The sequence below is a fragment of the Lepisma saccharinum genome, chromosome 17 (genome assembly GCF_977018435.1).
Source record: "Lepisma saccharinum chromosome 17, izLepSacc3.1, whole genome shotgun sequence".
NCBI classification, from domain to species: Eukaryota; Metazoa; Arthropoda; class Insecta; order Zygentoma; family Lepismatidae; genus Lepisma; species Lepisma saccharinum.
This window is the reverse complement of record NC_139245.1, coordinates 26,031,407-26,053,765: the sequence shown is the minus strand read 5'-3', so window position 1 is coordinate 26,053,765 and position 22,359 is coordinate 26,031,407. Positions and strand designations below refer to the sequence as shown.

The following is a 22,359-nucleotide window of genomic DNA, read 5'->3' as shown; positions in this document are numbered from 1 at the left end:
TTGTTGGGTGAGAAATAATAGAAAATACCTTCCTGAGCCCTGCAAATCCATAACATAATTTTGATCTAGCTTTCTACTATTACAGAATAAATAAGGTGGTTTAAGAGTGAAAGCTTTGGGATGCTAAACACACTGGAGGGAGATGGGGGAGGTGGCTTGGGTTGATGACTTATTGTTTACACAAGAGGATATTCTCCTCTTGGTCCACATAGCAACAAATGACTCACTGAATAGGTATGATGTTATTTACTATTGATCAGCATAGCAACAGCTTTACGAAAAGAAAGAAAGCCATTTCTTGAAACTGGATTGGATTGTACTGCGCATTATATATGAGATATAACTTTTTGTAACTTTTACCCATAAAAAAACAGGGTGCGCACTATACACGCACATGCACTATACATGCTTAAATACGGTATATTTTACAAGAAGCAGGATGGAATTATTCATGCATTATGTTGTTTGTGTCTGGAGGTTGAAAATCTATTACAACAGCAACCTTCTATGAGCAAAATCATTGAGATTGGGGAATGTAGTTTCAAAAAATTGAGAAATCAGAACTGCAGCTCTTTACATTTAATTGTCTTCACTTATTTACAACAGGATATTTCTGCTTCACATTCAAAATGGTAGGTTTGAAGGGATCGTACATGCCACTAACACTATATGCATCCCCTGCGACCCTTTAAATGCTTCCAAAGTGATATTCTCTATTAAAAATACAACATTATGCTGACCTTTCCTTGGTAATTGGTGGTGGAGATGTGAGTGCCCAATACTCAGTAAAATTGAGGAGGTCTTCCCAGTTTTCGTCAGCATATTTTGATACAATAGGCTTCATTGTTGGTGCAGGAGGAACAAAATTTTCTAGTGGCAAACCTAGAAAAATAATGAAGAAATATTAAAAATACATACATGATACTGCCAGAACAAAACACCTACATGCTCCAAAGATACAGCAAAACACATTATACCACTTCCCTCTCCCCTGTGTATTTGCATACTCAGTATCATCACTTTGGAACAGATTCTTGCATTCTGAAGATATATCAGTATATGTGCAGCTCCTATTTTGAGAATGAGTTTACAATTGACCAGCCTTATGTGCATTTCCCATCACAAAACCTAATTGATATGTGCAACAGCAATTGTGCACTGACAAATACGTAGAGTGAATTTGCAGTAGATCACAGGAAACATGATTCAGAGTTACATGAATAACAATGTTACCTTCCACCCTCTCAACAGAGAGTGCCTGCATAGAATGCCAATACTGTAGGAAATTAACATCTGTAGACTTCATATTTTTAATCTGTCTTTTTAAGTCAGACAGAATGCCTGGAAAAACAGAAAATTTGCAATGCCTTTTTGAAAATTTTGAAACATCCAGTTGAAAGAGACAGACAGCATCAAAACACATTTAAAACATGATGTACTCAATATCCCATGACCGTAGCAATGACAAGTCCAAATGTAGAAAGAAGAAAAATTAAAGTATATAAACCGAATAAGTTTTAGGATATATTTATTAAGGAATATCTGTAAATTAGTAATATAAAATTTCCTGAAAGGTAACATATAATCTACTGATCACTTAGAAAATTATAAACATTCCATAAATAATCAGAATGGTTCATTTATCTTCTTAATTAACTTATACAGTGCGTTTCTAAAGTCCCCGAACTCTGACTTAAAAAATTTATTGTTGAGCAACAATGAAATTTTTTTTAGAAACTGTTGCTTGTGATTGTTTGTTGGTGTTGTTGGAACATACAAATCAACACTAGATGACAATGAACAACGTTGCATGCGCAGTAGGCAGCAAGAATGAAAGCCAGATGTCCAGTTGAAAACGTGCACGAATTTATCGTCAGCAGATGACCATCAATTTTCACAGAAGACTTTCTTGTCTTGAGGATTTTCTGTAGCCCATATCCGAGTATTCTGACTATTCACATATCCACACAAATGGAACCAGGCCGCATCACTGAAAAATGTTTTGTTCAGTTTGTTGACCACATTGTTCCGCGTAAATCTGTTGAACCACTGACAATAATTTCTGCGTTTCTCGAAATCCAATGGGCGTAGCTCTTGAACTACTCGCACCTTGTATGCTCGGAACTTCAGATGTTGTGCAGCCCTGTGAAAAGATGACAAAGATTTTCCTACCTCTTGTGAAAGCCGCCTCAGAGACTTCCTAGGGGAGTTCTGCAATTTTTCACCAACATCCACAAGAAAGTCTTCTGTGAAAATTGATGGTCGTCCGCTCCTTGGCTTATCTGCAATGTTTCCTGTCTCACGAAACCTTTTTATTAAATCATACACTGTTGTTTTTCCAGGTAAATGAGCGTTGGGATATCTCCTATGAAAGATCTCTATACAGCGTTCGTATGATTTAACTTGAAAGTAAGCTTCCAAAACAGCAACCCTCTGCTCCCGTGTAAGACTAAACTGAATTCGTGCGCGTTTTCAACTGGACATCTGGCTTTCATTCTTGCTGCCTACTGCGCATGCATTCTTCGTTCATTGTCATCTAGTGTTGATTTGTATGTTCCAACAACACTAACAAACAATCACAAGCAACAGTTTCTAAAAAAATTGCATTGTTGCTTAACAATGAATTTTTGAAGTCAGAGTTCGGGGACTTTAGAAACACAATGTATAACCAGGTACTCAATATATTTTGTCCTAGAAAGGGTACTGGATATTTAGAAACCATGATATATGGGCCAGGGCTTGACAGCATGGATCTTTTCATCAGGTGAAACATAAACATAATCAGTGCACGAAGTCGCATCGCTGTTGTTTTCTGGCTTTCAAGATGAGAGCCCTCTACTTCTTTTCAAGTAGCTTCCCAATTGTTCTCACGGCCAATACAAAAAAATTGAGGACTCCCACTGGGAATCAAACCTGACACCGCTCGCTCCATCTCACTACACAGGAGCCTCCCCCCCTCATCCCAAGGGTAACTTATAGAATCTGAGGTTGGTATGATTATGTGCAATCTCTGCCTGGATTTTAAAAATTTTCCATCTCAATCCTGTCGTGACCAAAAAATTTCCATTTTGCAAACCCCTAGTTGGTTTGAAGTATTCTCAAGAAATTCACATGCATCATGTTGATCTCTACAAAAGACATGAATAAAGTACAAGGAAACTAAAACAGGAATATATCTTATTCTGCTAAGGTACAGAAGAATCAAACTTCAAAATCCCTTACAGGCTTACATTCTCTGCAGCTGATAGAGTGGCATCTAAATATCAAATGTTAGTGATGTCATCATTAACTTTCATGAACAGACACCTAGTAATATTTCAAAGATCTTTCATTCCTCTTCCCACATTTCATGTGGAAATGATGGTTGTTGCACAGAGAAACTAAAAATTCGTGGTAGAATATGCAGTGAGTTATTCATTTTACAGTTGAAGATTTAATAGTTTCTGGCAATGGATCATGTGGTAGTGCTGGTTGTCTGTACTTGTCTTATTACCCTTACCTGGCACGAAGACACTCTGACACATCGGCTCAAAGAAGGAGGAGAGCTCAAAGTTGCGTACGCTGAGATTCACATTGCTTATGTCAAATGTACTGTTGTGTGGAAATTTTAGAACACACGTTGCTCCAATTCCTGAAGGATAGTGAAGTGTCTCCACCAACCGCCTTGAATCAGCATGGTGAAAAGCTCTGGGGAGAAAATAAAGAATAAAAAAAATAAAGCCAATAGTTTCCAAAATCTAAAACTGCAACCACCAATGTAATAAGTGCATAAATGGAACTGCTCTATTAATACGCATAGTTGCACATCTACCTTAACCATTAAATTTTATATGCCTCCTCCAACTTTTCAACTACGGATAAACTGACAGAATTTTAACCAATTGCCTTAGAAAAATAAACAACATATTTAGTGATATACTTTACAAAACTAGGATCACTTATCTGGCCAGTAGGACACAGTATTGGGTGGAATACCGATACCATTATATTTTTTGTTTAAAAATTGAAGAAAAAAACAAAATTCAATTAGAAGCCATTTAATGGAAATACTGGTGCATTTTCGGTAATATTTATTTTGTCCAATATTGATATAGTATTAATCTGCTTCAGTCTAGTTTATAGAATATCATATTTTGACAAAGCTCCTTGGTTCAGAAATCAAAATAATGAAACATGAATCCCCAAACTAACACAAGGTTCATAACTGGCAAAATTTAAATTAAAATCTTCTGTAATGACTTCATATTAAGTACATAAATATTTTTTTTATTTCCTACCATTATACACATTAAACCTATTTTATTTACCATTAATACAATTTTACTGTTTTTTATCTCCTTATTGATGGTAACAGGTAATACAGAAACAATAAGAATATAAACGTAGTGCAAAGATATGCGAACATAAATTGTCCATAGTTATTTTCATGCAACTTTGTCTCACATCTTAACTACTTATATAGGTTGTTCTTTTATTATACTGGTAGTGTGAAAGAAGAATTGTTTGCTTACTTGTCAGTTTTGTAAACAAAATATTGAACCTTGCACTAGACAAAACAAGCTGAAAGACAATTTAGATACACATATATTTGAACTTGACTGTACATGGTTTCTTGGTTGTTGTTTTTTTTTCATTTTAAAGAAGTACTATGATTCAAAAACCTAAAGTGAAGGAAGAAAAAAAGGAAAAACTTTTGTTATCACCTTGGCTCCAATAAGTCCTTTTTATGATTAGAAAATGGCACAACATTCCCACGAGGCTGTGTGTAGTTGTAGTATTGTGATGGAGACAAAATTATTGGTGGAGAATCTTCTATCTTTGGAGCTGTTAAAGCAACCGACATTGCTAAAGAAACAAAAAAGGCTGGCAGCAATATCTGAAATGAAGAAACAAATGTTTTTTGTTTATTTTAAATTTCCACAGAAACTAGGAAATTTATGAAATTATATTATTTGTTTGCACACACACGAACTGAACTCATGTAGAAACTTGGTGAAGAATGCACACCCAAACTCAGGTCTCTGCATAATGTGCAAATTTGTGCATCAACTGAGTTACTGAGCCAGTCCTGGCTTGGTTGAGAAAAGTCCACACAGGTAAAACAGTGAAAGCAAAAAAATTAGTTGAATGCAGGACTAAGTAAATTTGTTGGTAGAGCAATAAAAATAATATGCCATTAGTTCTGGCCAAGCCTACATTTTCACCAAGTTTCTAAAAATGTAACAAATGTTAGATAAATTCTAACTAAAAACCATTTAACTTCAAAAACCGGCAAAAATCTACATTGAATGATCATGATGTCAGATGGCACCATTTCCTTTTAATGAATATAGCACTCCAAAGAGGAAAGGATTGATATGAAATTCTTGCTGAAACAGATGAAGTACCAATACAAAATTTACCATTATTGATAATAAATATTCTATCAATCTGATAAACCAGTTGCTAATGTTCCTTGAAGAACATAAATGGCTCATTATCTCCCTAATTAATGTATGTAACACATGATTTCAGTGAGTTTTATCACTGGGATATCGCACACTGCCCTAATGGAGGAATGGCCATTGCTCGCATCTGCGATGGTTGATCACCTCATTGAAAGCATGGAAAATCGTTGTAAAGTTTGTGTGAAGGTCCGGGGTGGTCACATACCATATTAATGTAAGTTTTGTTTGGTTTGTTTGCCTTTAAACATCATTATGTTAATGACCTGAATGTGACGACATCATATAACTTACGAAAAGTAAATATTTCTTTTCATCTTTGTACACAATTCTTGTTTTCTTTAATGCATAAATACATTTCCTACCTTCATGTGCAACTTTGTGTTAATCAAAGCTTTACTTTTCCATTTTTGTTGATTTTACTATCGTGTGCTTAACTTTTGGAAGTGGCTGAGCAGATATCATCTTGAACCGATACCAATGTTTGAAATTTTAACAATTAAAATGGTACAAAATATTGATTAATGGTATTGTGTAAGTATTCCACTCCACTACAAATCAACTTGCTTTAAATTATTCAATAATCATATCAGAATATTAAAATACCTATTATGTAATCACAAAATCCATTTTTCTCACATTGTTGGTGCAAAAAAAAATAATTGATTTTTACTTAATTTTAATGTTAATTACACTCGGCAAAAATTTCGCATGGCATTTTTACAGACCTTGAGAAAGACCTAAGTTCCAGTAAAGTATCGATAAATAAATTCAACTGATACTTTGCAATACCGATATCACTGGTATCAGCTGACACCAATACATCAGCATCGACATCTCAGTTCTAGTTTATATTCATATATGTAATAACTAGAGGCACATAATTTGGCAAATAAAAAAGCAAAATTTCAGTACAAACACAGTCAATTTCGTGCTCAAAAACCAGTAAATAAAATAAAATTTCATTGTTATAGTGGTGAAAAATCAGATGAAAAGTGGTATATAAAAAGACATTTTGGTTTTAAAATTGTGAAAATAATCCTAAATTTGATTTAAAAACTGCACTTATTACACAAAATAAACATAATCCTTCTAATAGCACATTTATGTAGGTATCAGAGTATTAAGTTCATTTCTGTGTAAAGGAGTCCATTTTTGCTTCTCCAATATTAACAGCAGAATTAATCAATTTTCTGTGAATTGCATAACTCACAGGATAATTCAGACCTTGGAAGGTGTCGTGTAGCTAAACAAAACCTAAGTTTCGTGTTTAAGAGTATATTTCGCATTTTGCAGTTCATTTTGCATTATTTCGTGACAAAACATGGTAGCAAAATGCATCTCACACCTTTCGAAAACATGAAAAATTAACACAACAATGTGTTTTTTAACATTTCGTTTTTCTTTTTTTTTGGTCAAAAACGAAATATGCATGCCCCTAGTAAAAACTAAATAGCAGAACTTTGCAACAAATTACAGGTTATTTATAGATATATTAGATTGGTAAAATCATTGGTAATTTTACCGATATTCCTATATTGACCGCTACCGATAGAGTACAGATTAATCTGTACCATCCCTACTAATTGATACTACTCTGCTGTGAACAATGTGCTGTACAATTGGCAAACTAACTGCACTCAGCATTAAAATAAATTAATAATGTTTCAGTTCATCAATACAAAATATGTTACCTGTGAAAAGAGGCCTTTCCAGTTTCTCCTTGTACAATAGTATCTCTTCACTTGGATGGCCCAAAATTGTTGCAACCAAAGCCACTTTCCTTCCACTTTGTACGAACCGGCCCCTTCGTTTATAAAGGGACGGTGAAAAACATCTTTTTGTGGAGCAAGTTCCTCCACGTTTGTGTCATCCAAGAGCAAGCATGTGTCTATGGTGTGGATTGAACTGGATTTGCTGCTGCAGTTCACGTCTTGAGTTCTAGCTAGTGACTGCCACTGAGACAAGCAGGTACTTTTCATTTCCATCACATTATTGTTGCTTCCTTCAAAGGAAATGTCATTGACACTAAATGTATTGCCTTCTTGCAGATCCACACTATCAAAATTCATTTCGTTGTTCAGACTTGCACCCACACTATTAGGTTTTATGTTCTCTGCAACAAATTTGTCACTGATCACATATGCACTATTTTGATTTGTTATGTTACTTTCCAAGTTACCTATAAAGCAAAAGTACATGATTACTACAGCAAATAAACAGTAAACAACCACAACTATCTACAGCTAATCCTCTCATCATTAAGAAAAAAAAATGTACAGTCATGGACATTTCTCGGTTGTAATGAATGCATTGACTTTCAATGGAATCGTTACAACCCAGCAGTGTCCGTGACTGTACATGTTGAAAAGTACGTGAAAATTGTACTGAACTTGGACATTCTAACAACTGAAAGTTGATTAGAATATACATATGAAATAACTGGAATATTAAAATTACGAAATCCAACTTCACCACACAATGTTGGTTGCAATTAATTAAAATTATACATCTGCATCATTTCCTGGATAATTTGACTCAGTGAGTGTTATGTGACCCTGTCTACATTTGATATCTGGACTCCCAGAAGTATTGTCTAGTATTGGTGATTACATTTGAACTCATACTTTCTGATATCAATACCGTCGGTATTAGCCAAGAACAATACTTTGATTGATTGATTTGCTTTATTTTACTTCGTTTATTGTGCCACTTTTGACTAATTTGCGAAGATGGGGATGAGTGATGATACAATGAAATTGATGAATGGACACTCACAAACATCCAGACCAGGATTCGAACCCAGGACCCCTAGCATCGTAGTGTGATGTGCTAACCACTCTGCCATGGGGGCCTGCAATAGCAATACTTTGGTAACAGTATTAGCTCGGCCTTGCTTTTACGCGAGCTGCCTCACATACCACCACCACCAAGAAACCTGCTGCCACCAACCCACCTGCACTCATCACCCAATACCATCCCCACCTCAACAAAATCAGGCACACACTGCACACTCTTCTCCCAATTCTCCACAGTGATCCCGAAACCAAAAACATATTTCCCGACAAACCCAGAGTAGTTTTCAAACGCCCCCCCAACCTCCAAAACATCCTGGTCCACAACACTCCTTCACCACACATCCAACACCCCCCTGCCCATAAATGCAACCGCCCCAGGTGCAAGACCTGCCCCATCCTCATCACTTCTCACACCCTCCAGGTGCACACGGCCACTGGCAAATTTACCCTCCATCCCAAAGGGACCTGCCATGCCTCAAACCTTATCTACATCCTCACCTGCAACATCTGTGGTGATTTTTACCTAGGGGAAACATCAACAGCCCTCAACCTCCGCATCAATAACCACCGCTCCTCCACCCACAACCTGGACTTCACTGTCGCCGTCCACACCAACCACCACAACATCAGTTTCAACGACTGCTTCCGGGTAGCGATCATCCATCTCCTACCCCAACCAGCCAACACCTCTGTTCGCAAAAGATGGGAGAGGGCCTATATATCGGCCATGAGTGCAACCACTCCACCTGGCCTGAACAAGGCCACCCAGTAATGCCCAACCCTCACCCACCCTCCCGCCCCCCCTCCCAACTCATCCTACACACACAGTTTACGATGAGCCTTAATGCCCAACCCTCACCCACCCTCCCGCCCCCCTCCCAAGTCATCCTACACACTCACAGTTTACGACGAGCCTGGTGACGAAACAGTGTGTTTTTTTCGTTCTACGCACCGCTTCTTCTTCGATGGGGACCTGGCAACTCTGCAGGGCCCCAACTTCCGGTTCCGTCTATTTCTCCTCACACCAATGATGCTATGAAATTAGCGAAAATTTTGAATTTTTCTACTGTCCGGTGAGTGTTTCCTTTTACCTTCTTTGATTTTTACTTAGCCCTTTTGGCCCTCCTTGCTTTTATCCATTATATATATATATATATATATATATATATATATATATATACACAAATAATGAAGGAGACAGTAAACACTTACCACATGAATAGAAATAATTCAATATTTCGCGATCTGAGTCGCATTTTCAAGAAGGTAGATAAAAGATCGACGACACTTTGAGTAGAGGCACAGAATACAATATATATATATATATTGATTTGGTTTATTTAATTTCACTTTTCTGCCACTTTTGGGCTAATCACAAAGATAAGGATGAGCAATGATATGATGAAATTGGTAAAGGGGCAGTCACAAAGAATGCCCATGTCCAGGCCAGGATTCAAACCCAGGCATTGTAGAAAGCTATGCTAATCACTCTCAAATGGAGGTCTACAGTACATTGATATTGCATGGTTGCAATGTTAGCACTAACATTTACTTATGAAATATTGTAGTGCTGAGGGAAAATATTCAGCTCTTATACAGCAACTATACACAATAAACAAATAAAATAATTCTGGAAAACATACAAAACACTTCAAGTCAGTACATAAATGATGCACTATACATGAACGATATACTTACCTAAAATATGTTTACAATACAGGGTTTCTATAAATTAGTTATACAAAAGTAACCATTAATTGTGAAGAAAGTGTATCTGTAACATAAATGTTTTGTACATCAATGAATACAGCATATCTTCAAGTTTATTGTCTCACGTTGTTAGTTTCAGATGCCGCCACTGGAGGCGTGAGCGTTTGTTTATCTTACACAAGTACCGACTTGGATTGGTCGTGGTGGAACGATTCCGTGGCCACCTGATTGGAACTCCTGGATTACTCTAACTGGGGTTACATTAAGAATGTGTGTTTGTTCCCCCTCTTCCCAGCAACGTCGACGAGCATTTTTTGTGATAACGCAATGGGTCGATAAAAGCTCTGGTACAAGGGCTAACTAAATGTTGCAGAAACTGAATTAAGTACGAATGCATAAACAAAGTCCGAGCCTATGAATGGTGCATATGGTACTACATGATCTGCCGAACATTCTGTAATATACCTGCGAGCTGTTATTGCAATTCAGATGTCAAATATTAAAGTGTCCGGTTTTCATTGTCCAGCAGTATATTTAAATATTGCGAATGCGATGTGAATTCCAGGAACAATAACGAAGGTGAAGTTGTGCTGAGAGTGAAGCATTTAATTATGATAATAAAAATAACACTGGAAACGCACACGAAACTAATGTATACGCACTGGTTTTTCAAAGTGGTGCTGTTTCATCTGCACTGCACCTCGGTTGTAACTGCCTAACTGGGGTTCTCAGAAATGATTTGAAAATAAAGCAATTCACCTGTATTGCAAAGCTTGGGAGGAAATAAATGAAAACATGCTGTTGCAGTTTTTTTCCCCAAAGAGGCAGGCTGGTTTAATAACAACACTGGATAATGATAATAACAATAACAACAATTTCATTGAGGCTATTTTGAGTCTTCACTGAAAATTGACATACTGAATGAAACAGCAACATTAGCATGTCAATTATGTTTTTCTGACTTACTATTATGATTACAGACATTAATTAATTCTCAAACTATTTTCATCTTTGCACTTAATTGACTTGCCACCTGTTCCAAATTACATACATAATACATTGTTTTCGAAAAAAAATGTTATATTCATAAAGAACTTTCATGACAATAAAATCATCTTTCCGAAATATTATTTCGGAAAATAGAGTGAACAGACTCATACATTCTTCATAATTTCCTTGCCGCATTTCAGTTATGCCAATCTTGTCAATCAGTTCTGTTTTCCCTGATTTATTTAAACATTTCATTTTGTTGATTCCACAGGGTGGAAAACACATGTAAGCTTTTTCACTTGTCCTGAACCACAAAACGATTTAGAGCAAAAAACTGAACAGTATACGCTACTTTTTTGCATGTTCCCCATGCTTTGAATGGCTTCAACACGGCGAAGCGCAGCGAGATGTCCTACGTGGAGTGGTTCCTGAAAATCTCACCAGATGGCATATCAGATAATTTTAATCGTGAATAGTGGAACCTCGATTTTACGTTTTTCAGGGAACCAAGTTTAACGAACTTAAAATGCAGGAAAATGTAAAATTGATGAAAATTTTATAGCACTTTGCTATGTTGGGACCATCAAGGTTGAATGTATAATGCGGGATAATGTAAAACCAGTGAACATAAAATCAGGGTTGCACTGCATATACAGGGTGATGCATATTGTATCTACAAACTTCAAATGGCAATGGAAAGACTGTGAGTCTTGTAGTAACTTCATGTGGTTATGAAATAAAAATATACACATAGGCATTTAATACTGTGTATAATATGGACAATACAGACATTAGCGCACCTTGAAAATAATGTCCTCTAGATGTACTCCTTCGGCTTGGATGCAATGTTCGAGGCGATGCGGGAAAGCTTTCATGACGTGCATCTCAACATGTCCAGTGGGATAGCGTATATTTCACGACGACTGACAGTACACATTACCTGTGACTCTCCACTGTCTAATCCATCTCAGATTACTTTGCGTCTCTGGAACAGATGCATGGCGATCTTCATTGTTCCGCCTTAGTGCCCGGTGCCTATTTGGGTCAAGGCTTCCACCGCTGCAATCAGAGTCTACACCAGCCAACACTCCATGGTATACTAATTGCCTGACTCCCAACTCTCCATGGATGTAGGTATGACACACCTGCATTCTGGCAGGGTTGCCAACTCAAATTGGTAGATACAATATGCGCAACCCTGTATTTGTAACCACCATTAAACAATTTCAAATGCTGAAATCTGTTTTTGGTCAGATTAATAACACCACTACTTGGAGCTCTGTCATGTTACATCAGTGCTCTACCAACTAAACTACATACTACATGGACAAAGTGGCAGCTACATCACAATATTCACACCTTTTCAGTGATTATTCCAGTTTGAATTATTTGTCATAATGATTAGTACTCCATTTCTGTGGACTCTTGATAAATTCAAAAACCAATAAATATAGTTCTCAAAAATGCAACTTACTGTTCTCTGCATTTGTATGCGTGTTCTCTGCAACCTTCAGAAATACCTCCTCCAATGTGGTGGTTTTCACTCCATAGCTGCTTAGGTGTAAAGAGTCCATGTTGCTATCCAGGGCCTTGAATAGTATTTCAAAGTTTCCTTCCTTTAATTCTTTCGTTGGCAGAATGTAATGCAGTTCGTGCTTTGTCTCACTAACAAGAAACGCAGAGACCACTATCTGAGTGATGAACTTTGTCACCTGAGCTTCTGAGCATTTTGTTTCAAAGAAACTGAAATAAACATCAAACATACACTAAAGTATAAAAACAAGCAAACATTTTTGAAGGAAAGATTAAGGTGAAACATTGCTCATTACAGTAACACTAAATACCCATCATGAATCTGTAATGCTTTCATGTAATGAAACCACAGTGAAAATGAGAAAGCAAGAGCTCTGTTCCAATATGTGCCATATTTATAAGTATTTATTTTCTTCTAACACAAGAAAAACTAGTGTTTACAACTTGCTGAAATAATGTTCATTTTCATGTATTACTACCTCTTTAAAAAACTTTTAATTTCAGAGGTCAACTGCCTTGATTAGTAGCAAGTCAGTGACTTTTAACTTCTGGAATAAGCAGATGTTTTAAAAAAATAACAATATGGGGGGAAAAAAAAGAAGCAAGACTTTTTCATCAGGTATGGTAACTGTGATATCCACACTACATCACGATTTACGTGAATGTACAGGAATCTTATAAATAAGACAAATTTTAAAAAAACATGAAATAAATATAGCAAAAACGTCAGAGAATTACTTACGAAATTGAAGGGAGAATTTCTAACTATTTTTTTTCTCGGCTCGCAAAATAATTCATAAGTCTGTACTTTAACCACAAAAGAAACATTAGGCAATAAGAAAGGCTCAGGGAAATATTTGAAACATCATTAAGCATAAATTCTATTGTACACTGTCACACACAGCTCCACCAAACTGAATGATATAGAGCAAAATTAATGATGATTAATCAAAAGTCATCCACAAGTTTCAAGTTAAATGTTACCTTTGAGCAAGATCAATTTCACCATCACAAACGAAGTCTGGCTTCTTCACAATGTACAAATGGTAACCCTCTCCTAGATTTGTCTTCAAGTAGAGGGAAGTTCCGCAGCACTTGAGTTGCCCACTGGCCATAATGGCGATTCTATCACCCAGCATGTCTGCCTCATCCATATGATGGGTTGACAGAAGGATTGTTCGCCCTCAAAGAAAAACACATTGTTGCATAATACACATGTAGGGATATATTTTTTTTACGGGTACCGACAGAATACAGATATAAAATTTATTAACAGGTGTAACAACTAGTTTACAAATTCAATGTAAAACTGCATGACATTTCATAAACAGTCTGAAAGATTTACTCACTGCCTTAATGTATGTGACATGATGCTGAAGAGTTTTGCATTTACAATATGCATGCATTCATCACAAATATATTGTATATGTAAAAATAATATTACAATGGTACGCATTGCACCACAAACTTTTCAATTCACTTAAAATATCTTCGATTGTTAAATAAATTATTAATATATTAAAGACTTATAAAATGATATTCAGATATACACATACGTAATTTTAAGTTTTCAAGTTCAATTCATTTTTAATTTTGTTTATTTAGTTCTCACAGTAATGGTATGAAAGAGAATGATGGTACATATATATCCTTTTTTTCTGGTTGTCCACAAAAGTATGCTGTACTGGCACGTGTTTACAAATTTGAGAACAAAATTAATATTATTTCTGTTAACAAAAGGAACATAGGTTCATATGTACAAACACACGTAACTTGAACATAAAAAACTACAATATATTTTAGGTAGATGTTATGTTTAACTTGATAATGTTGATCCTTTATGTAACAATAGCAAACCAGCTCAAGAATCCTTTTTCTTTTTTCATTTTGCATGAAAAAAAGAACTGTCTATATCTGAAAAAACACTAAAAGTGAAAAGGTGAAAACATTAAAAATGCAGGAAAATGTAAAATCCTGAAACATAAAATACTTGGCTCATACCCATTTGCAGATGCTAGGAATAGAGAAAGTTCTTGACTCTACAATCTTCTTTTACAAGGACTATTACTACGTTAATGACAGGGACTAAATAAGACAATGTAGATAGTCTCTTACCTGTGCAATTTGCTTCTTTTTTTTTTCAAAATCATAGTAAACCTAATAATATTAAACCTTATCCATCTTACCTGGTTTGTATTTAATGATAAGATCCCATATGGCTCTTCTTGAGTATGGATCTACACCAGCAGTAGGCTCATCTAATATCACAGTCCTACTCCCTCCAACAAACGCAATTGCGATTGAAACCTTTCTTTTCATTCCACCTGACAGCGTGTCTACCATTTTGTGCTTCTTTAGAGGTAAACCAAGATCTTCGATCAACCTGAAATGGCCAAATCAGCTTCAGGTCATATGTTTGCACAAACAGCAACAACATTGTGACAATGTTTGAGTATACGTAATACGAGGTGTGGCTAGAAAAAAACCGGATTGATGTTGCTGTTGACAAACGGCAAGCACGTCAAGGTCAAGAGGTGCATGACTGTATAACGTGATATCCTGCCTATCGACTGTGTGATTTCCCAGGGTGTGTGTTGCGCTCAGTTCCGCTGTAGCTTGTCAACGAAGTGAACCATACATCTGTGCTCCATCGGAAAAATGTTAAGCGTGAAAGTTGAACAGCGTATCAATGTGAAGTTTCTTATGAAACTCGGAAAATCCGCCACAGAAACATATGGTTTGTTGAAGGAAGTATACGGAGATGAGTGTTTATCGCACACGCAAGTGTTTGAGTGGTTTCAAAGGTTTAAAGAGAGACGAGAAGTGATTGCGGATGACTCGTGTCCTGGACAGCCTTGCATGTTGAAAACGGAATCAAATATTGCAAATGTCGGTGAATTGATTCGAGAGGATCGTCGCTTGAGTATTCGAGCTATTGCAAAACAACCAACATTATTACATTAAGGTGATGACGATCCTTCGTGAGCGAGTAAGAAGACGTCAACCTGATTTGTGGAAAAGCAAGTCATGAATTCTTCATCAGGACAATGCTCCTGTCCATATGGCATTGTCAGTCAAGGCTTTTTTGGCCAAGCATGGGATCCCAGTGTTAGAACATCCACCCTATTTGCCGGATATCACTCCGTGCAACTTTTTTTTATTCCCAAAGGTCATATCAGCACTGAAAAAAACAACAGATTTACGACTGTAGAACCTGTGGAAACAAAGGCAACGGAAGTCATGAACATGGTTTCAGAAAATGATTTGCAGCACTGCTTCCAGAAATGGAAGATTCGTATGGAGCGGTGTATCGATAGTTCAGGGAAGTACTTTGAAGGGGATCGTTCGTATTGTACAAAATTACCAATAAAAGATTTTGTAGCAACAGTCCGGTTTTTTTCTAGCCACACCTCGTATCATCACTTACATGATGTAGAGCATTGTTTCTCAACCTATGGGGGCCTCCCCGATGGTGCAGTGGTAGCATCGTTGCCTTGTAATCAAGGGATCCTAGGTTCGATACCCGGTGGAGGCACATAGTGGTTCGGATCCCACTTTAAACTGTAGGTCCAGTCCCAATTAGCCTTACTGTGCATAAAGTGTAAATTAGTCTATTAAATTACGTATTTACTTTTCTAGAATGAAGTATATGTAATTTGTTTAAACAAGCATAAAAGAGGACTTTTTAAAGTACTCGATGTTAGCAAAAGTATGATTATAAACTGGGTGCACACCCCTACAAGTAAGTCTGCCAGCATCCATGCTTATGAGTCCCATAAGTGTACTATCCTTTAAGGTGGGTCCGAGACTGAAAAAGGTTGAGAACCACTGATGTAGAAGTATCAATGCCAATTTTTATTTAATAATTTTTTAAACATTTTTTCTCACTTGGGATGAGAAACATAAAGGAGTACAAACATTTTTCACATGGCACTTATCCTTCTGTGTCAGATAGTGACAATATGTGGTAAATAAAATTCCCATTAGCACCCCATGCAAATACACACACATAATCTATCCAAATACTTACAAAGCACTAACTCTAAGCAGGACATGTTATTTTTCACACACATTACGATTGCATATCTTGGCATACTAAGTGTAATACATTAGAATCCAACATAGATTACATGATAACAGGCATTAAAGACTGCACCAAAAAATGAAGAGAATCCTCGAATAATTTCTTAATAGAATCAGAGATGAAAGGGGGAAAATAGACATATCAACAATGGAAAGGACACTGATTACTAATGCTTTTGAGGTTCAAATTTCATAAGAGTACAATATTTGAATCCAGCCTTTAAATTATAAAGATGTACATTGAAATAGTAACAAATATTGAATCAACACTAAACAAATTTTATTAATTTCCATGGAAGTGGTGATGAATGGAAGACAATAGAATGGCAAGGTAAGGTAAAGTTGCCCGTGCATACAGCATCGTGCCATAAAGGCACATTTAGGGGGACGTGGGAGTAGCACCTTACAAATTTTTGATCTTGGGCCATTTTGGAGGTGATGTGATCAACACCAATCTCTGTCATCTCTACGTACCAGGGTTATCCCCAGGTAATCATTCATTTGAGGCTGGGTGAGCCTCGGAGCCACTTTATGCGGGAACAAGGCCAGAACAATTCTGACCTTAGATCACCCATGCCAGGAATCAAACCTGGGTCTCCTGTGTGGCAAGCAGATGCCATACAGGAAAGAATTTTTATATGACTAGGGCCGGTATAAAAAATATATATTTATCCCTCCACTGATCAAGAGAATGTGTGCTCAAGTGTACCTCTGAGGGCCAGGGACATCCCATTCTCCCTGACCTAATTTATATCCTCACGTGCAACATCTGTGGGAGCTTCTACCTGGGGGAAACATCCACAGCCCTGAACCTCCGCATCAACAACCACCGCTCCTCTACCCAAAACATGGACTTTGCTGTTGCCATTCACACCAATCACCACAATATTCCTTTTAATGACTCCTTCCAGGTAGCGATCGTCCACTCCTTGCCCCAATTCACCAACACCTCAATACGTAGAAGATGGGAGAGGGCCTACATATCGACCATGAATGCAACCACACCCCCAGGCCTGAACAAGGCCACCCAGTAATGCCCCTCAACCCCTATCCTCACCACCACCTTCCCCCCCCCCACCACTCACAGTTTTCGACAAGCCTGGCGAAAGAACCATCTATATATATTTTTTTGTGGCACTGTCAACACTTTTTTTTTTTCGGGACCGTGGCAACACTGCAGGTCATGCTTACTATTCCTGCTTGTCACCAAGTACTACAATGTCCCTCTACTCCTGAAGATGTGACATACCATCACGAAAATTTGAATTTTTTCTGTGTCCCGTGAGTGTTTCCTCTCGCCTCTTTCACTTTTTATTTAGCCCTTGTGGCCCTCCTTCCTTTTATCCTATATATATATATATTGTTTTGGTTACATGTGGACTACATTATTTAGATAATCAAGAATAGAACAACATAATTTGCAATTAAAAAATGATTAATTATCAGTGGATGCAAGTTGTTATTGGAGTTAATGAAATAATCGACGATTATGCAGAATTTGAAGAAGTGTACTGAAGAGTCTTTTTGTCAATAGCGTGCCAAAGATTTTTAAAGTTTGGGGGAGGGGGTTACATATACTTTTTCTATTTAGTAAACAGTGCTCATTCTGCCATCTTTTCTTGCCTTTGACATTCTTCTTTTAGAAATACTGGGCCAAAGGGGGGTTATGACCCCCCCCAACCCCACCCCTCTTGACTACATCACTGTTTCTTTATCACAAATATTATACAAGTTGATTCAGAAGCGATGGTTCAAACTGTGAGGGTGGAAAAAAAGAACATGCTAGAAGCAAAAAAAAGTTGCAACTGACATGAACCATTTGCAAGGAAATTGTGAATGTATGAGTGGATCATCATGATCCACCACTGACACGTTTACTGATACCAATATTCATCTTGCATTATGCTCCTTGCAGAAGGCTGTTATTACAAAAACAAACTCAGCATATTACAGAGACAGGATGTTCATATTGGTTTGGAATGCAGACCTTGCGAATTTCATTACTTGCCACATTCGGTAGAAAGGTTATTGCTTCTCTTAGTATGAGCTTTTCTCCCTTACAGTTTGTCCCATCACTTCCGAATCAGCCTGTATGATAAATAATTGACAAGAAGGGTTAATAAGATAACAACTAAACTCAAGAACCTATCATTACCGATCTCTACGGCTACTACAGTGGAATGTGTGGTTAATAAAATAACAACTGAACTGTGGAATGTGTAAGTTCATGCACGTAAATATTAGTGTACAAAATCCTACTTATTAGAATTAGCCACATTTACCGCAACTGCACACATATTTTTTTTATTATTATTCTATTTAAAAAAATCTACATGGAAGAAATTAAACACTGTTATAAACAACTCACTTGTCCATCTCCTTCTGTATGTTAGTTGGATGCATTCCCTTTAGCCTGGCATAAAACCACAGATGTTCATGCACTGTTAGTTCATCAAACAACACATTGTGTTGGGGACACATACCCAGTGACTTTCTTATTAGATCCATGCTGCTGCGAATGTCGTTTCCGTACACTGTAGCATACCCAGACGTTGGAGGGAAGAGGCCAGTTAGGATGGACCTTCAAGAAATAAATATATATATTTTTAAAAAACATGGATAAGAAGTATCAGCACTGAAAATAATTGTTTATTATGGGGATTGAAAAATATGAAATTTTTCCATTACCAATAATAAATTACAGACCAAATTCCAGTATTCTACCCATGTGATATACAATTGCAAATATTCCTTGAACAATATCAATTAATCTCTTTAATTAATATATGTAAGCAGATGAATGCAATGGGTTATGTGTTTGAAAATCAACAGCAAATTTAGACATTTATTTTACAAAACTAGGGAGGGCAATATAACTGAGGTCATCATGGACAATATTGTACTCATGTTCAATTCTATGGCAATTTCATGAATAGTGACTCACTTTCAGTCATGTATTTGCTGCTCACTCTGCTGTCTCAGTTGTCAACGTTAACTCACTTCAGTGTTGTTCCATTTTATCTTCCATTTTCAAATCTTTCCACCCATTTGTACACTTTCCTCCGAGTTAAACTGAACCTTCATTCTTCTCTAGATTTCAGAAGGTTTCACACATTTTTTGCTGAAATTTCTATGTAATTACATAATGCATGGTCAATATATAAAGTACTCTTCAATGTAAACATATGGTACTGTAAAACAAAGTACTTACATAGTAGTTGTCTTTCCTGCTCCATTGTGGCCTAACAGTGATGTAATCTGACCTTCATAGAGATTGATTGTCAGTTTATTTACAGCATATTTGTTGCTGTTCTTATATTTCTTTGACAAACCATCAATGCAGACCCCGAGAGGAAGATGATCTGGATCCGATTCAAATAGATATTCATTTCCTGTAACAAATACACAGAATGTGCTGTCATTATTATTGTACACACTAGTTAATAAAATATGTAAAACATTTGGTAGTCTTGTGTAAAAAAATTATTTGAATACCTGAATACAGCAGAACCTCGATTTTACATTTTGCAGGGGATTGAGCTGGAAAAACTTAACATGCCTGAAAATGTCAAATTGGGGAAAATTTTATTGTTATCTTGGGACCATCAAGATTGAGTGTATGATGCACGAAAATTTAAATCTAAGAATGTTAAATCGTGGTTCCACTGTATTACTTTCATGATGTTAGGAGCTTATTGTGGCTAAAAAAACATTAAAATGCTGACCAAGGAAAACTTTTATAGTATATAGATAAAAAAGTAATGTGGAAACGTTACGTTTTTATGTACATTTTTGTAATACTATAAAAGTTTGCCTTGGTCAGTATTTTAAGGGGGAGAGGGACAATTTCCCCTAGGTCGTTCTCGTAGGGGGAACTGCTGATCACTGTTGCCAACTTCGCTCTCTTGAAGCCAGATCTGGCTCTTTCGTGCACTCGTTTGGTTGTGAACTGTGGCACCTGCCCTCTGCCCCACTATTATGCCATCACTGGTTCCGGCCCATTAAGAAAAAACTTTTGCCACGAGTGTACATTTTGCACATGACGTGATATTGTTATATTGCCTGCGTCACCCACCCACTCCCCTCTTACCTCCCCAGCTATTTTTATATATTGCTCCATGCATAAGGTGAAGATGACAATATCCGGGAATTCTTTACTTTCGATTTCATGTGAGCATCATTGGATTATTGAGTTTGGTGATACCGACAAATGTAGGCGGTGAAAACTATGAATAACTTGCCACCACTTTAAAGCTAACGGTAATAGCAGCACCCCCACCCCTCGCGACACCTAAAATTACCCTAGGAGGCATTTTATGCAGCCTTTGTTAATCTAGCTCCTTGAAAGTCATCTTTAGCTCTATTAATGGTGAAATTTAGATCTTTTATGCACATCAGGTTTGGCAACACTGCGAGGATGGCCGTAGGAGGCAAGGAGAAATGCATTAGACTTATGGGACCATTATTTTATTCGTTCTCTCGGGAATATCAAACATCCAATGACGTAGAAAAGTACATGGGCGGAAAAGGACACGTTGAACTATGTCATAGTAGAAGGAAAAGTCGAAACTCCCATTTGATTAGCCGTAATTTGAAGTTGAAGTTGATTTCCCATAAGGAATACATGGGATTCTGTAAATACTTATTAATCATATGTTTAAACATCGTGTCTAGCTTACTAATCAACTTGGAAAACAGTTTCCACTTGCAACATGGAGGGAAATTCATACTCTCTTGCATACTAAACCCTTTTTTAAATAGCAGTGCCCAATCCGACAATATTGAAATAAATGCACAACTGGTGTTTAATTGTCCCTCTTCGCCTTAATGTTTTATTAACATGGAAACAAGGATTAACAGGGTTATTATGACGATAAATGTGATGAAAAGAGAAGAAAGTGAGAATAAATATCGAGAAGAAAATTCAGTCTAATCTATCTCACTAATCAATCACTTTGATAAATATCCTCGGTTAAATATGAAGTCTTGATTGGCACATCATTATATGTATGTACCTGTCAGAATTTAAACTAAGTGTTAGCACAGTAGGAAGCTACGATTCTATGATGAAAAGGAAATTTCAGCTTACATATGCTGATGAATAGTGTTTATACTCAAACAATTATAAATATTTGTTATAATTATTATATTGATAAAAAACTAGAAATAACAAAAGTTACAACAAAATCCAATTATGCATTTATAAACAAGAACATTTATAACATATGTTATTTATAAGAAGAAAATATTTATATTATTATCTCTTTTTGAGATAGAGTAAGTGTTTGTTTTTATAATTTAGCATGCATCCATTCTACCACCGAGTATACTCAACATGCCAATTTCTTCATCCAGGTTTTCTACAATCCTAATCTTCAGTTTTCAAAACTCAGCATCTGGCTAAATCACATCCAAATGTAGAACATATGTGTGTCACTTTATGTAACTTTCCTCAAAGCATTAATTTGAGGAATTGTAGCATTTGTAAGTTTGCTTGTTAAGGAAGATGAAAGCAGATACCTATTAACTGCTTCAAATTCAACATGGCATATTTTATGCATATGAGTGTCATTCCACAACTTTCCAATCTTTTGAAAGATTATATCATGATCAAAGTTCATTCAAGGTTCATAAAAGGCTTCTGTACAACTTAAGCATCCAAATTATTATAAAATTGCAAAGTTTAATGCTTTAAAAGCAACAATAATTGCACAAAAATAAATATATATATATATATATATATATATATATATATCCATCCCATATTGCTATATCTGTACTTATCTTTGTTCCATCTTGAG

General features: G+C 36.5%; 1 protein-coding gene across 2 annotated transcripts in view; it reads right to left on the bottom strand.

The window, feature by feature from the left end:
• Positions 1-22,359, bottom strand: part of LOC146001629 (ATP-binding cassette sub-family A member 2-like) — a 146,873-nt gene that overhangs the window by 49,341 nt on the left and 75,173 nt on the right. Inside the window, exons 19-28 of one of the 2 annotated variants that reach the window (XM_083139182.1) lie at positions 19,770-19,950; positions 18,927-19,139; positions 14,662-14,858; positions 13,460-13,658; positions 12,417-12,685; positions 7,139-7,626; positions 4,704-4,876; positions 3,500-3,687; positions 1,234-1,341; positions 741-882 (exon numbers count right to left, since the gene is read on the bottom strand). In XM_083139182.1, the coding sequence (XP_082995308.1) occupies positions 741-882; positions 1,234-1,341; positions 3,500-3,687; positions 4,704-4,876; positions 7,139-7,626; positions 12,417-12,685; positions 13,460-13,658; positions 14,662-14,858; positions 18,927-19,139; positions 19,770-19,950 (2,158 nt within the window). The remainder of the gene's footprint in view (positions 1-740; positions 883-1,233; positions 1,342-3,499; positions 3,688-4,703; positions 4,877-7,138; positions 7,627-12,416; positions 12,686-13,459; positions 13,659-14,661; positions 14,859-18,926; positions 19,140-19,769; positions 19,951-22,359) is intronic. The other variant, XM_083139183.1, reaches the window with a different exon arrangement.